This window comes from Petromyzon marinus, chromosome 62 (assembly GCF_048934315.1).
Source record: "Petromyzon marinus isolate PM22_M1 ecotype Great Lakes invasive population chromosome 62, UKy_Petmar_22M1.pri1.0, whole genome shotgun sequence".
Lineage (NCBI taxonomy): Eukaryota > Metazoa > Chordata > Hyperoartia > Petromyzontiformes > Petromyzontidae > Petromyzon > Petromyzon marinus.
Genome location: NC_133728.1, coordinates 9362945 through 9378742, shown reverse-complemented (window position 1 = coordinate 9378742; position 15798 = coordinate 9362945). Strand labels below are relative to the sequence as shown.

The 15798-nt window shown below is 54.5% G+C and overlaps 1 protein-coding gene across 1 annotated transcript in view; it reads right to left on the bottom strand.

The window, feature by feature from the left end:
• Positions 1–15567, bottom strand: part of LOC116955819 (amyloid-beta A4 protein-like) — a 72820-nt gene extending 57253 nt beyond the window's left edge. Inside the window, exon 1 of the mRNA XM_076053716.1 lies at positions 15130–15567. Within this exon, the coding sequence (XP_075909831.1) occupies positions 15130–15192 (63 nt within the window). The 5' untranslated portion in view covers positions 15193–15567. The remainder of the gene's footprint in view (positions 1–15129) is intronic.
• Between the last annotated feature and the right edge of the window lie 231 nt (positions 15568–15798).

Sequence of the window (15798 nt, the reverse complement as noted above, 5' to 3'; positions counted from 1 at the left end):
ACCCACCCCCCAACCCACCCCCCAACCCACCCCCAACCCACCCCAACCCACCCCCAACCCACCCCCAACCCACCCCCAACCCACCCCAACCCACCCCCAACCCACCCCAACCCACCCCAACCCACCCCAGCCCAACCCCAACCCACCCCAACCCACCCCCAACCACCCCCCAACCCACCCCAACCCACCCCCAACCCACCCACAACCCACCCCAACCCACCCCCAACCCACCCCAACCCACCCCCAACCCACCCCAACCCACCCCAACCTCCCCCCAACCCACCCCCAACCACCCCCCAACCCACCCCCAACCCACCCCAACCCACCCCCAACCCACCCCCAACTCACCCCCAACCCACCCCCAACTCACCCCCAACCCACCACCAACCCACCCCCAACCACCCCCGAACCCACCCCAACCCACCCCAACCCCACCCCCAACCCACCCCCAACACACCCCCAACCCACCCCCAACCCACCCCAACCTCCCCCCAACCCACCCCCAACCCACCCCCAACCCACCCCCAACCACCCCCCAACCCACCCCCAACCACCCCCCAACCCACCCCCAACCCACCCCAACCCACCCCCAACCCACCCCCAACTCACCCCAACCCACCCCCAACCCACCCCAACCCACCCCAAGCCACCCCAACCCACCCCCAACCCACCCCAACCCACCCCCAACCCACCCCCAACCCACCCCCAACCAACCCACCCCCACCCCCAACCCACCCCCAACCTCCCCCCCAACCATCTCTCCCCCCCGCCCCCCCGACTTCCACAGGCAGCAAGACGGGCGAGAGCCCCATCCCTCCCTCCGCCCTCACGACGTTCAACCGCAACATGCGCCTCACTCCGAACTATCACGCTACAAGATTATTAAACTTTTGGTTCATGGAGCAAATGGATTATAATATAATTATTGGTATGCCTAGTGTCCTGGTTGCTGCTGCGTCCTGTACACCGCTTTGAGATCATTGATGAAAAGCCACTATGTACATAGAATTATTATTTTATTGGTTAACATTATTACAGCCGCCCGGAGCTGTGCACTTTTAAAATAAACGCGTTTATTTAAGAACCGATTCTTGTGTGTTTGTTTAGTTTGTTGTTGCCCCCCGCCTGCACCTCCGATTGCCACGCTTGGCTACGTACGGCACGAAAGAAGTTCAACGTGCACACATCGTGCGGTGCACGCAATGGTATATTCACCCCTACTTCTATTGCTTATTTACCAGGTAAGGGCCCCAACTGAGCTAAGTAGCTCATTTTTCAGAAGCGACCTGGCCATAAATGATAGCCCCACAAAGTGGCTCAACACGTGGACATTTATAGCAGCCAAATACGCACGGCGATTATAAATGTGGAGACACGCAAACTCAAAATATACAGCAGGCGCCAGGGTCGGGATCGAACCCATAATATCCTGTATACCAGGCGAAGTACAGTAAAACCTTGGATTGCGAGTAACTTGGTCTACGGGTGTTTTGCAAGACGAGCAAAATGTTAAAATAAATATTAATTTGATAAACGAGCGAGATGTCTTGCAATAAGAGTAGTGTACGTATACGCTTTGTCTGCCGAGCGTCACGTGATCACAACTGATATACAAGTGCTTTGATATACGAGTGCTTTGGATTACAAACACGTTTCCGGAACGAATTATGCTCGCAATCCAACGTTTTACTGTAGTTAACATCTCGCCACTGTGATGACGATGGGAAAGAGACACGCAAACTCCAAATATACAGCCGGCCTCAGGGTCGGATTGGAACCCACGACATCCTGTATAACAGGCGAGGGAGTCAACATCTCGTCAACCGTGATAATGATGTTGATGAGAAAGAGACGTGCAAACTCCAAACATACAGCAGGCGTCACGGTCGGGTTGGAACCCACAACCACTTGTATACCAAGCAAGGGAGTTAACATCTAGTCACTGTGATGATCATGATGAGAAAGAGACACACAAAATTTAAATATACAGCAGGCGACCAACGCCTTCCCTCCCCCACCTCCCCCCTTCCTCCGTCGAGTGTCTCCGGGTAATTGCGTGCTGCGTCTCTCCACCCTTCTCCGAAATAAAGTGTTGAGTTTTGCTTTCACTTCCTTTCGTCGGTGACCACAATGTTTATCTGTGCTTAAATAATCCCCTTCTCCTCCTCCTCATCTGTTAAGTCTTCCCCTTCGTCTAATTGTCGTCATCGTCGTCGTAAGGCAGCCGATGTAGACGCAGAGACAACGGCCACAACTGCAACGTCACGTTCAGTTGGTCAAGCCCAGATAGCCGCGTCAGCAGGAGCAGTAGCGGAGTAGTGGTGTGGCACCATCATCGTCGCCATCATCATCATCGCTGAGATGTCTCCTTCGTATTTGCGGATCGGTGCATTGCGTCGCTACACGCTGTACGCTTCTGGATGACCACAGCCACTCACTGGAGAGCGTTTTTAATTTTTACATTTGAACCTCGTGGCGGGACCTCGGGGTCCCGAATAAACGGAAGTCGAAATCGTAATAAATTCATTTTTGGCGACTCCATCCCAACGCGCGCATAAACGCCGCGACCCACCTGCCGTGGATCGTTCTGTTGTCACGTCGTCCAAGCGCAGCGAGGACGAATGCGCAGAAGAAACGAAACTTTGATGAGCGCATCGTGGCTGGCTCGTCGACAAGGCAGCAGGCATCGGCACTGCTCGCAGCAGACATCGCGGCTTTCGCGATTTTCACCCGAAGACGAACGCTTGTGCCGCGTTCGGAACGTCGTGATTTTGTTTCATTTCTACCTACGTGACTTTACCGAAAAGAAACCAGAGAGTAGGAATAGGTTGCCGTATCGTACCGCCTTCAGCTGACATAAAAATGACGTCGCAACGCAGTTTACGCGAGAGCCGGGGACTTATAGAACCTCGGGGTCCTGCCATAAAGGTTTATTTGTGCATCATCAGCTAACATCCGCATCTGCCGCTTGCCACGGTTTGCGCAGCGGAGATGCGGTGTTAGTGGTGGGGATCACGAGCAGCTTAGCGGAAGGTCGCAAACCCCCAGGGTGGAATCTTCCGCGTTGTTTCTTTAACAATGACTAAACTTCATCGGGAGTTGAACTCGCATCGCTGAAGGTGAAGCGCGTTGGGTACATCCGTGCAAGTCACGTAGTGTCGCATCTTGCTGCTGCTGCCACGGTTTGTGCAGTGGATGCGGTTTAGGGGTGGGGACCACGAGCAGCTTTGTGTACGATCGTAAACCCCCAGGGTGAGTTCTTCTGCGTTGTTTCTTTATCGATGACGACAACGCGGTGTGTTTGTGAGTTTCTTCTGACCTCCAGCTTTCTCTCGCTCTCCAAACTTCATCGGTAGGCGGTCGAACTCACATCGCTTAAGGTGGAGCGCTTTGGGCACATCCGTGCAAGCCAGCTAGAGTCGCATCTTGCTGCTGCCACGGTTTGCTGCCGTGAAGATGCGATTCAGTGGTGCGGACCACGAGCAGCCTCGTGGAAGACTGCAAACCCCCAGGGGGAGTTCTTCTGCGTTGGCTCTGTAACGACGATGACGATGCGGGGTGTTTGCGAGTTTCTTCCCAACTCCATTCCGCTCGCTCCCCCCTCCACCAACCTCCAATCCCTCGCCGTGGGTCGAGGTTGGAGGTGGCGGCAGGCCGGAGTGCGAGGTGGCAGAACGACGAGCGCCATCGACGACGACGAGAAGGGGGAGGGGGGGGGGAGCGGACACCGCCCATCAATGTCCAGGTCTCCAGAGGAACGGCGCTAACAATCTGCGAGTCAGATTGTCGGTTTAACACGTAGGAGCAGCAGCGGGCTTTCGCGACAAATATCATCCACACCAGAGGTGTGTTTTCTGGGTTAGATCGCGTCAATAATAAACCTGTCGTTGAACCTGCCACCACCCGATACGGCCAATTAGCAAGGGGTTTGTCACGTGAACAGAACGTGACGATTCGTTACTAGTGCAGCGCTTCCCCCGGCTGCGTGTTGTTACCGTGAAGTTTCGCCAGTAATTGCAAACGGCATCGTCAGGCGGACAACAGACAGATTTGTGGATAAATCCCCCTCCTGTTTCGTTCCTTAAACAGAGCGGTGGATGTGATGACGTCACTTGTGAGCTCATTAACCCACCCAGCCCTTTCGCAAAAGCGAAGAGCTCATGAGTGAAGCCATCACATCTATCCCACCCCCCCCGTCTATTTAAGGAACGAAACAGCAGGATTTCTCCACACATCGGCCTGTCGGCCTGATGATGAGGCCTGTTGTAATTACTGGCAAAAACATCGCGGTAACTCAGATTTGTAAATGTCGTGGATTTGCTCTCCAACACGCAAGCGGTGTAAGCGCTGTGCTGGGAACGAATCGGCGCGTTTTGTTTACGTGACAAACACGTTACTAATTGGTTCTGTCGAGTGGTGGCGGGTTGACCGACACATTGATATCGACGCGATCTAACCCAAAAAAAACCTACATTTTCCAGTCAGATTGTATTTCAAACAGGCATGTTTATTCTTATTTTATTTGTTTACACCAGTTAAGGCCCCCAACTGAGCTGTGTAGCTCTTTATCAGAAGGCATCGCCACCGGCCCGAAGCTATGAATACCTCCCCACCCGAGCGCCCGCCCGCCCGCCTCACCGCTAAAAAAAACCAACCTTATTTGCTGCGTGCGTATTAAAAAAACAACACACAAACGAGTTATTGTTGTAGGCCTGCGGTAACACGAATCGTCATTTTGGTATGACTTTTGGTATTCGGAGAGAGAGAGTTGAGTTTTGTCACAAGGGGTGTTAAGAGGGTGGGGGGGGGGGGTTGACGGGTTGGAAGTCCGCTGAATCGTTTGCATTGGCCGGCTGAGTGGCACTGCAAGCCAAACAAAGTTTGAGAAATACTCCCCATGCCCCCCCCCCACAGCCCCCCAACGCCCCCCCCACCACAGTGGCTATGAGATGTTAACTACCTCGCCTGGTTTGCTACATCACCATTACGGTGGCTATGAGATGTTAACTACCTCGCCTGGTTTACTACATCACAGTTACAGTGGCTATGAGATGTTAACTACCTCGCCTGGATTACTACATCACCATTACGGTGGCTATGAGATGTTAACTACCTCGCCTGGTTTACTACATCACCATTACGGTGGCTATGAGATGTTAACTACCTCGCCTGGTTTACTACATCACCATTACGGTGGCTATGAGATGTTAACTACCTCGCCTGGTTTACTACATCGCCATTATGGTGGCCATGAGATGTTAACTACCTCGCCTGGTTTACGGGGCGGTCGTGGCTTCGATCCCGACCCTGACGATGTACGGAGTCTGCACGTGTTCTCCCCGTGGCCGCGTTAATTTTTCTCTCCGGGTCCTCCGTTTTTTCTCCCCATCCCGCTCCACATTCAAGAATGGACATCGCCACGCGTTTTAGGGGATTTGGCCACTGCTAGACATTCCCGTACGGTGGGCAGGTCGCTTCTGGGAAGAAAAAAAAACAATGGGCCGTGGAGTAGCTCAGTGGGCCTGACTCTCCCGGTAAAATAAAAATAGTTTAGTTCCGTAAACAGTATTCTTTCGCGAACTATTAGGGGTTGCCCCAAACCCCATCCACCCACCAACCCACCCACCCCTCCACCCCACCGACCCCACCCACCCCACTCACCCACCCACCCCTCCACCCCACTCACCCACCCCTCCACCCCATTTACCCACCCATCCCTCCACCCCACTCACCCACCCACCCCTCCCCCTCAACAACCCACCCACCCCTCCACCCAGCCCTTCACCCACCAACCCCCACCCACCCCTCGACCCACCCCTCCACCCACTCCCCCAGTATATGGGGACCACAGTACATCATTCACCCACGCCATTCCGAGAGCCAGCTGCCCACCTGCCTCTCACCGTCCCACCAGCTGATCTGTTTCCTGCCTCGTCTCCCCCCACCTCCCTCACTCTTTGTCCATTGTCCGACACCCCCCCCACCAGCCACCCACCACCCCCCTCCAGCCTCCACCCCACACAGCTCCAGCAGTCAACTTCAGATCATCTGGAGACGTTGCTACTCTGCCTCCCAAGCGACCCCCCTCATGTGTCACCTCTCCCTCGGTGCCGAGGAGATGGTGTCTCTCTCTGTGTCTCTGTTTCTGTCCGTCTCTCTCTCTCTGTGCTTCTGTCTCCATCTTTCTCTCTCCATCTCTGTCTCCGTGTGGCTCAGCCAAATCCCGTCAGAGGTAACAGACTTGTGCATTTCCTGCGGTGCCAGGTAGGATCTGCCCCACCAGTACTTACACTTCCAGCGGCTCAAACCCAATGTTCCACCTTTTGGGGGACATCTTCAGGAAACTGGGGGAACCCTTCTACAACAGCAACTTCGTATATGGGGTGCCTTGCCTGGCTAACAAGCGCCATGACCTCGCCAACTTCGCCTGTGCTCAGGCGAAGTTGGCGGTGGTACAGAACGAGTTAAAAGACGCTGCAAGGTGACACTGACGGCTGCTCTGTGCTGCTTGCAGTGTTCAGGGGCCTGCTCAAGGCGCGGCTCCGGCTGGAGCACGCCACGTGACACACACACGTGTCGGTGATGTGCAGCGCGTCTTCCTCGAACGCTGGGGGGCCGGACAAACCTCTCTCTGTAACCAGCGTGGACGGCACCCCCCTCGTGTTCACCTTCTGAAGCGCTCAGCTCGTCAACGTGGCGTGAGCGATGACCACCACCACCATCACCACGTGACTTTTCTTTTGTGTTGTGCGCGGTCCATTTAGCGCCACAGCGCGTGGATGTATAGTGTTTGTTATTTGTTTGCTGGTGACTTTGTGTATTTCGTATCGGAATCGCCTTCAGTGCTGTTTCTGCTGGCGGCAATAAAAGTCAAGTCTATCTGTCTCTCGGTCTCTCGCTCTCCATCTCCCTCTCCATCTCTCTTTCCATCTCTCTTTCCATCTCTCTCTCTGTCTCTCTCTCTCTTTGTCTCTCTCTCTATGTCTCTCTCTCCGTCTCTCTCTCCGTCTCTCTCTGTCTCGCCCGAGATGGAGAGAGAGAGACTGAGAGAGGAGGATCCGTGGGTTCGATCCCAGACCCTGACCAACACCCGCAGTTCTCTATTTGGAGTTTTGTGCATTTGTTCGCTCTGTCTCCGTCTGTCTCTCTTCGTCTGTCTCCGTCTGTCTGTCTCCGTCTGCCTCTCTCTCTCCGTCTGCCTCTCTCTCTCCGTCTGTCTCTCTCCGTCTGTCTCTCCCTGTCTGTCTCTCTCCCTGTCTGTCTCTCTCTCTCTGTCTCTCTCTGTCTGTCTCTCTCTGTCTGTCTCTCTCCGTCTGACTCTCTCCGTCTGTCTCTCCATCTCTCTTTCCATCTCTCTCTGTCTCTCTCTCCGTTTCTCTCTCCGTCTCTCTCTCTCTACGTCTGTCTCTCTCTCTCTCTACGTCTGTCTCTCTCCGTCTCTCTCTCTCTCCGTCTCTCTCTGTCTCGCCCGAGATGGAGAGAGAGAGACTGAGAGAGGAGGAAGCGTGGGTTCAATCCCGGACCCTGACCGACACCCGCATTTCTCTATTTGGAGTTATGTGGATTTGTTCGCTGTCTCTCTCCGTCTGTCTCTCTGTCTGTCTCTGTCTGTCTGTCTCTGTCTGTCTCTCTGTGTCTCTCTCTCCGTGTCTCTCTCTCTCTGTCTCTCTCTCTCTGTCTCTCTCTCTCTGTCTCTCCGTCTCTGTCTCTCCGTCTCTGTCTCTCTCCGTCTGTCTCTCTCCGTCTGTCTCTCTCCGTCTGTCTCTCTCCGTCTGTCTCTCTCCGTCTGTCTCTCTCCGTCTGTCTCTCTCCGTCTGTCTCTCTCCGTCTGTCTCTCTCTCTCTGTCTCTCTCTCCATTGGTCTCTCTCCGTCTGTCTGTCTCTCTCCGTCTGTCTGTCTCTCTCCGTCTGTCTCTCTCTCCGTCTGTCTCTCTCCGTCTGTCTCTCTCCGTCTGTCTCTCTCCATTGGTCTCTCTCCCGGTCTCTTTCTCAGTCTCTCTCTCTCTCTCCATCTCTCTCCCGCCCTGTGGTGGTCACACATTTTTTTTTTAGCGCCACAAACTATAAATTGCCACACGTGGCGATGGCTGATCAGCCGCTTTCGACAATGATCTATCATCACACACGTGCGTGTGGATCGTGTGTGTGATCATAGCTCGCGTGTGTGCGTGTGTGCGTGCGTGGGGAGTGGTCGCCCAGCGGTTAGCGCTACGCTGCGGTACGAACCCGGCGACCCGAGTTCGATTCCCGCTCACGGCCACCAACACCGCTGACGATTATCTGAACCGCGGTCCTGGGACTCCCCTAGGTCGACTCAGCCTCAAATGAGTACCTGGTGCAGTGTCTAAACATCGCCACTGGGGGAGACAAAGGCGGCCGGGCGTGGGGCTGGCCACCCACCCCCTCGTGCGCCGTGCCGGCCTTCATAGGTGCTGCTGCTCGCTAACAGCACTTGCCCCAACAGTCTTGTTAAGGCTACACGGGGGATGTTTGTCATGTGTGCGAGGTCAGGTCTCCTCCAAATGAAAGAGCTCACGGCTCACTGGGGGATTTACCTGCGACGATAAAACTTCAGTTGAAGTTGTTCTGCTCAAGCTTGTTGTTGTTGTTTGTTGGACACGGAGACGACAATGGTCACCCACGATCCACCACCACCACTATCCACGATCCACCACCACCACTATCCACGATCCACCACCCACCACTATCCACGATCCACCACAACTACCCACCACCACCCACCACCACCCAACACCACCACCCACCACCACCCAACACCACCACCCACGATCCACAACCTCTACCCACCGCCACCCACAATCACCACCCACCACTATGACCCACCACTATCCACCACCCACAATCACCACCCACCACTACTACCCACCACCACTACCCACCACGATCCACCACCACTACCCACCACGATCCACCACCACTACCCACCACCAACACCTAGAACCACCACTACCCACCACCAACACCTACCACCACCACTACCCACCATTATCCACGATCCACCACCACAACCCATCACCACAACCCACCGCTTCCCACCACCACCCACCACTCCCCACCGCCACCAACCAGCCACCCACCACCACCCACCCAACACTTTATTAACCGATTCCCATTGCTCTGACGTAAGTGTACGTCACCAGCGTACCACGTACGTCATCGGTAATGGGATCGGAAGAAAAACGAAAACAAAATAATTCAGCTCCTACTGTGCGGCGGGCGCACACTGTACACACGCGGGGGTGGTTGTGCTCGCTCTGCGCAATCCCAGCCCGAGTCGACTGCTCACGTGACCCACGTGAGTCACGTGAGTCACGCGAGCTGCCCTTTCCGCTTGGCAGCGGCCTCATCAGCAATTCTCGACAACAGCCAGGGGCGCCAGTCTCTCCGGGCACTCCTCCATCCTCCTCCGTACACACCCACCACCCGCCCACCAACCTCCACCCACCACCTGCCCACCAACCTCCACCCACCACCTGCCCACCAACCTCCACACACCACCTGCCCACCCACCTCCAACCTCCACCAACCTCCACCCACAACCCGCCCACCATCCACCCCCCTTCCACCAACCTCCACCCACCCCTTCCACCAACCTCCACCCGCTCGCCATCCACCTCCACCCCCTCCACCCACCCACCCCCCCGTGTGTCGCGGCGAAGCACGGGGCGAGGCTCTAAAGGTGTAAACCGGTCGGCTCACCTGAGCCGTGACGTCACGCGTCACCTGGCCCACGCCACTGCCGCCGCGCATGAGTGGGCAGGTGAAGGGGGCGGGAGGCGGAGGTGTTGGGTGGTTTGGGGGGGATGAGGTGGGGGGGGGGGGATGAGGTGGGGGGGGGATGAGGTGGGGGGAGGATGAGGGGGAGGGACGCGGGGGGGGGGGTAACGAGAGTGGAGCTCTGAGCAGCTGCTTTGACAGAACCTGACAGTTTGCATTGGGCAACAATTGAGCCATTGTGTTGGTCTTGGGGTGGAGCGGGGGCGAGTGGGGCGAGGTGGCAGGGGGGGTGAAGCAGGTGGGCATCACCTTCCCTCACCACCTTCCCTCACCACCTTCCCTCACCACCTTCCCTCACCACCTTCCCTCACCACCTTCCCTCACCACCTTCCCTCATCACCTTCCCTCATCACCTTCCCTCACCACCTTCCCTCACCACCTTCCCTCACCACCTTCCCTCACCACCTTCCCTCACCACCTTCCCTCACCACCTTCCCTCACCACCTTCCCTCACCATCATCAGCACGGCCACCACCGCCAGCACCACCACCATGGCGGCAATATTGTTCGGCAACGATGTCCGACGTTTCGCTCCCCGTGGCTGGAAACCTCTTGAGGGGTCCGGATAAACGACAAACTGTGTGACTGTTATTTGACCGGGTAAGGCGCCACGCTGAGCCTGCTACGTAGCTCTCTTCCAAGAAGCGACCTGCCCATCACAAATGACGGCAGCTCACACGAAGTCATTCATCATCATCATCGTCGTCGTCGTCAGGAATAGTACGGCAGCCAGACGCTCTAAACGCGTGGCGTCGATTATAAATGCGGCAGGGGGAAAAACCGGAGGACCTGGAGAAAAATCCACGCGACCACGGGGAGAGAGAGAGAGACGCAAACTCCACTTAATCGAAACTAAATTATTGTTTATTGTTACCAGGCAAGGCCCCACTGAGCTATGTAGCTCTTTTTTCGGAATGGACCTGGCCATCACAAATGACAGCTCGCACGAGGTGGTTTATCATCATCATCATCATGTGGAAATGTTTATAGCGGCGGGAAAATACTCTGAAGGCGTGACATCGATTCTAAACGTGGAGGAGAAAAACCGAAGCAAAATCCACGCGACCAAGGGGAGAGAGAGACACGAAACAAATAAATAACAGGCATCGCGGGATCGAACCCACGACCTCCTGTATACCAGGCGAGGTAGTCAACATCTCCTAGCCACCTTGATGACGATGAGACAAGCAAACTCCAAATAAATAACAGGCGTCGCGGGATCGAACCCACGACCTCCTGTAGACCAGGCGAGGTAGTCAACATCTCCTAGCCACCTTGATGATGATGAGAGAGACACGCAAACTCCAAATAAACAACAGGCGTCGGGATCGAACCCACGACCTCCTGTAGACCAGGCGAGGTAGTCAACATCTCCTAGCCATCGTGATGACGATGAGAGAGACACGCAAACTCCAAATAAATAACAGACGTCGCGGGATCGAACCCACGACCTCCTGTATACCAGGCGATGTAGTCAACATCTCCTAGCCACCGTGATGACGATGAGAGAGACACGCAAACTCCAAATAAATAACAGGCGTCGCGGGATCGAACCCACGACCTCCTGTAGACCAGTGCGAGGGAGTCAACGTCTCCTAGCCACCGTGATGACGATGAGAGAGACACGCAAACTCCAAATAAATAACAGACGTCGCGGGATCGAACCCACGACCTCCTGTAGACCAGGCGAGGTAGTCAACATCTCCTAGCCACCTTGATGACGATGAGAGAGACAAGCAAACTCCAAATAAATAACAGGCGTCGCGGGATCGAACCCACGACCTCCTGTATACCAGGCGAGGTAGTCAACATCTCCTAGCCACCTTGATGATGATGAGAGAGACACGCAAACTCCAAATAAACAACAGGCGTCGGGATCGAACCCACGACCTCCTGTAGACCAGGCGAGGTAGTCAACATCTCCTAGCCATCGTGATGACGATGAGAGAGACACGCAAACTCCAAATAAATAACAGGCGTCGCGGGATCGAACCCACGATCTCCTGTATACCAGGCGATGTAGTCAACATCTCCTAGCCACCGTGATGACGATGAGAGAGACACGCAAACTCCAAATAAATAACAGGCGTCGCGGGATCGAACCCACGACCTCCTGTAGACCAGTGCGAGGTCGTCAACGTCTCCTAGCCACCTTGAAGGTCGCGCGGCCAGCGGCGCGCGCGACCTTCTACAACGTAGAAGGTCGCGCGCACCGCACGAGCCGCACGCTCGCTAAAACGAACAACGCGATGTCGCCGACGCAAAGCCGGGGGAAGTTCCTCAAACAGACGGCCTCGAGATCACCTGGGGACGCGACGCCCGCTAGCACCCACGCACAGTCCCTCCACGTCACCTGGGGACCAAAGACCACCACCACCACCACCCCCCACCCCCCGCGCCCCCACTCCTTCGCCTCCGCTCCGCCGCCCTCCGTCTCGGTTCCTGCCGTGACGCTGAGGCGGCCGGTGGAGGCAAAGCGTCGTCAGCGAGCGCCTGTTAACCGGCCGGCGTTCTTCGTGATCGAGGCTCACAACGTGGGCACCCACCCCCCTCCCTCCGCCAATACGCAAATGGTGAACAAGCACGCCGCCCCATTGTCAACGTGCTCCTGTCACAAAAACTCACCCCCGTGGTTTCAAACGGCGTGGCGAGCAACCTCACTCGCAACTCACTCACACCGGTGATGTCTTATCGACGAAAGTGGCGTGGGCGAGCAACCTCACTCGCAGCTCACTCACACCGGTGATGTCTTATCGACGAAAGTGGCGTGGGCGAGCAACCTCACTCGCAGCTCACTCACACCGGTGATGTCTTATCGGCGAAAGTGGCTCCCCCTCTGGAAATGAGTGAAGGTCGCTAGCCTTAGGTCACCATCTCGTCTGGCTCGTAGCCGAGTGAGATGAAGGCAGTAAAGCAAGCGGGATGATTCCCATCCGTATGGGGATCGAGCGTTGCCCCCTCCTCCTCCTTCCCCACTCACACGATGCGTCGTTCTCTCCGGCTACTCCCAGCTTCCCCGGCCGTCTGGAACGCGCTCGTTCCTTCCGCATGTTGGGAAGCCACCGGGAGCCGCGTTGCAACTTTGACATCTCGCGTTGACAACTCCACAGTGCTGCTGTCACAACCCCCGCAATGGTTTTCGAATGGTGTGGCGGGGGGCACCCACACTCACTGGTGATGTCTTATCGGCGAAAGCGAGGCTCAGCCCCTTACCCCCGCCTGTGGGAGATCACCGCATGAACCCATTCCCCGTCCCACCCGAGGTTCAGTGCGCGTCGTCCGATTCCGTTCCGATGACGCGCGGAAGGACAAATGAAAGAAATAAAAATAACTTCGCCGGGACGCCGTCAGGTCGGAAAAAACGAACCCCGAGTCTCCCACAATGCCGCGCGGCGGGCGGAGGTTGCGTGCTTGGCACCAGTTTGGCTCTGGCTCTCGTAGAGTGCCGCACCTCCGATTAACACGGCTGGCGCCTTTCATTAGCACGTTTGGCAACTCTCAAAAGCCCGGTCGGCACCTCCAATCAGCACGGTCGGCTACGTTCGGTGCGAAATAAGTTCAACATACACCACACCGTCCCGGCCAATCAGGGCCTCCCTAACGGGGGGGTCGTGACCCCAAGCAGGTGTCATGATGACCCCTCCTCCCCACGCTCACCCCTCCCCTACCCACGCTCACTCCTCCTAATACTATACATGAATGTGTACAGTACAAGTAATAACAATACTATTACTATTGATACTATAAATGTGTACAAGTAATACTATTACTACTGATACTATAAATGTGTACAAGTAATACTATTACTACTGATACTATAAATTTGTACAAGTAATACTATTACTACTGATACTATAAATGTGTACAAGTAATACTATTACTACTGATACTATAAATGTGTACAAGTGATAACAATACGACTGATACTATAAATGTGTACACGTGATACTATTACTACTGATACTATAAATGTGTACAAGTGATACTATTACTACTGATACTATAAATGTGTACAAGTAATACTATTACTACTGATACTATAAATGTTTACAAGTAATACTATTACTACTGATACTATAAATGTGTACAAGTGATACTATTACTACTGATACTATAAATGTCTACAAGTAATACTATTACTACTGATACTATAAATGTGTACAAGTGATACTATTACTACTAATACTATAAATGTGTACAAGTGATACTATTACTACTGATACTATAAATATGTACAAGTGATACTATTACTACTGATACTATAAATATGTACCAGTAATACTATTACTACTGATACTATAAATGTGTACAAGTAATACGTGAGGGGAAAGCATAGCCAGAGACACAGAGACACTGAGACAGAGAGACACTGAGACAGAGAGAGACAGAGATAGACACTGAGACAGAGACACAGAGACACTGAGATAGAGACACTGAGACAGAGAGAGAGACACAGAGAGACACAGAGAGAGACAGAGAGACGGAGAAAGAGACAGAGAGGGAGACAGAGAGAGACCGAGAAAGAGAGAGACACAGAGACAGAGAGAGACACAGAGAGACAGAGAGACTGAGACAGAGAGATACACTGAGACAGAGAGAGACACAGAGAGACAGAGACACAGAGAGAGACAGAGAGAGACACAGAGACACAGAGAGAGACACTGAGACACACAGAGACAGAGAGACACTGAGACAGAGAGAGACACAGAGACAGAGAGAGACACAGAGAGACAGAGACACAGAGAGAGACAGAGACAGAGACAGAAAGAGACAGAGAGAGACACACAGAGACAGAGAGAGACACTGAGACAGAGAGAGACACTGAGACAGAGAGAGACACTGAGACAGAGAGAGACACAGAGACACAGAGACAGAGAGAGACACAGAGAGACACAGAGAGAGACACAGAGACAGAGAGACGGAGAAAGAGACAGAGGGAGACAGAGAGAGACAGAGAAAGAGACAGAGAGAGACACAGAGAGACACAGAGAGACACAGAAACACTGAGACAGAGAGACACAGAGACACAGAGACAGACACAGAGAGACACAGAGACAGAGAGAGACACTGAGACAGAGAAACACAGAGACAGAGAGAGACACTGAGACAGAGAGAGAGAGACACAGAGACAGAGAGACACTGAGACAGAGAGAGACACTGAAACAGAGAGAGACACAGAGACTGAGACAGAGACACTGAGCCACACAGAGAGACAGAGATGAAGAGTATGCTCCCCCCTCCTTCACTTGTTAAACAACAAACAACAACAACCACCAGCACCACCACCACCAATAATAAGAATAATAATTAAGTGTAAACTTGTAAACTCACCATCACCACGACCACCGTCATCGCCACCGCCAGCAGCCGCATCCAGACGCCCGCGGGAGCCATGGAGAGAGACAAAGACGGACGAGAGAGAGACAAAGACGGACGAGAGAGACAAAGACGGAGCCGACTGAGGAGAGAGGCGGAGACGAGAGAGAGAGAGAGGGGGGGAGAGGGGAGGGGGTTTAGCTGATGGACAGAGACGTTGAATGGAGGCTGTGGATTGTCACGAGGAAGGAGTTGAGGCGAGAGAGGAGCGAGGGAGCGAGCGAGGCGAACTTTCCCCGTGGGAGCGAGGGAGTGAGGGAGCGAGGGAGTGAGGGAGCGAGCGAGGGAGCGAGAGGCGCGAACTTTCCCCGTCCACAGCTCGCCGTCCGAGTTCTGAGGCGGCTGAGGGGGCGCCAAGCGGGCGGGGCGTTACGAAGGAATGTGGAGGTGGGAGGGAATCGATTCCTTACGTGTCGATTTAATCGTTGTTTCGATACGGGAATCGATACTGAGTTGGTGTGATGCGGGGGGTGGCTGGGTGGGGGGGGGGCGAATCGATTCTTTCCGAACTTTTACAAAACATTAAGAGGGGTGGCGGGCGTCGATTCGTAGCGTTTGGTTGTGATGCTGTGTGGGGGGTGGGGTGGGGGGTGTGATTCGAATCGACGAAGTGGAATCAAAGTA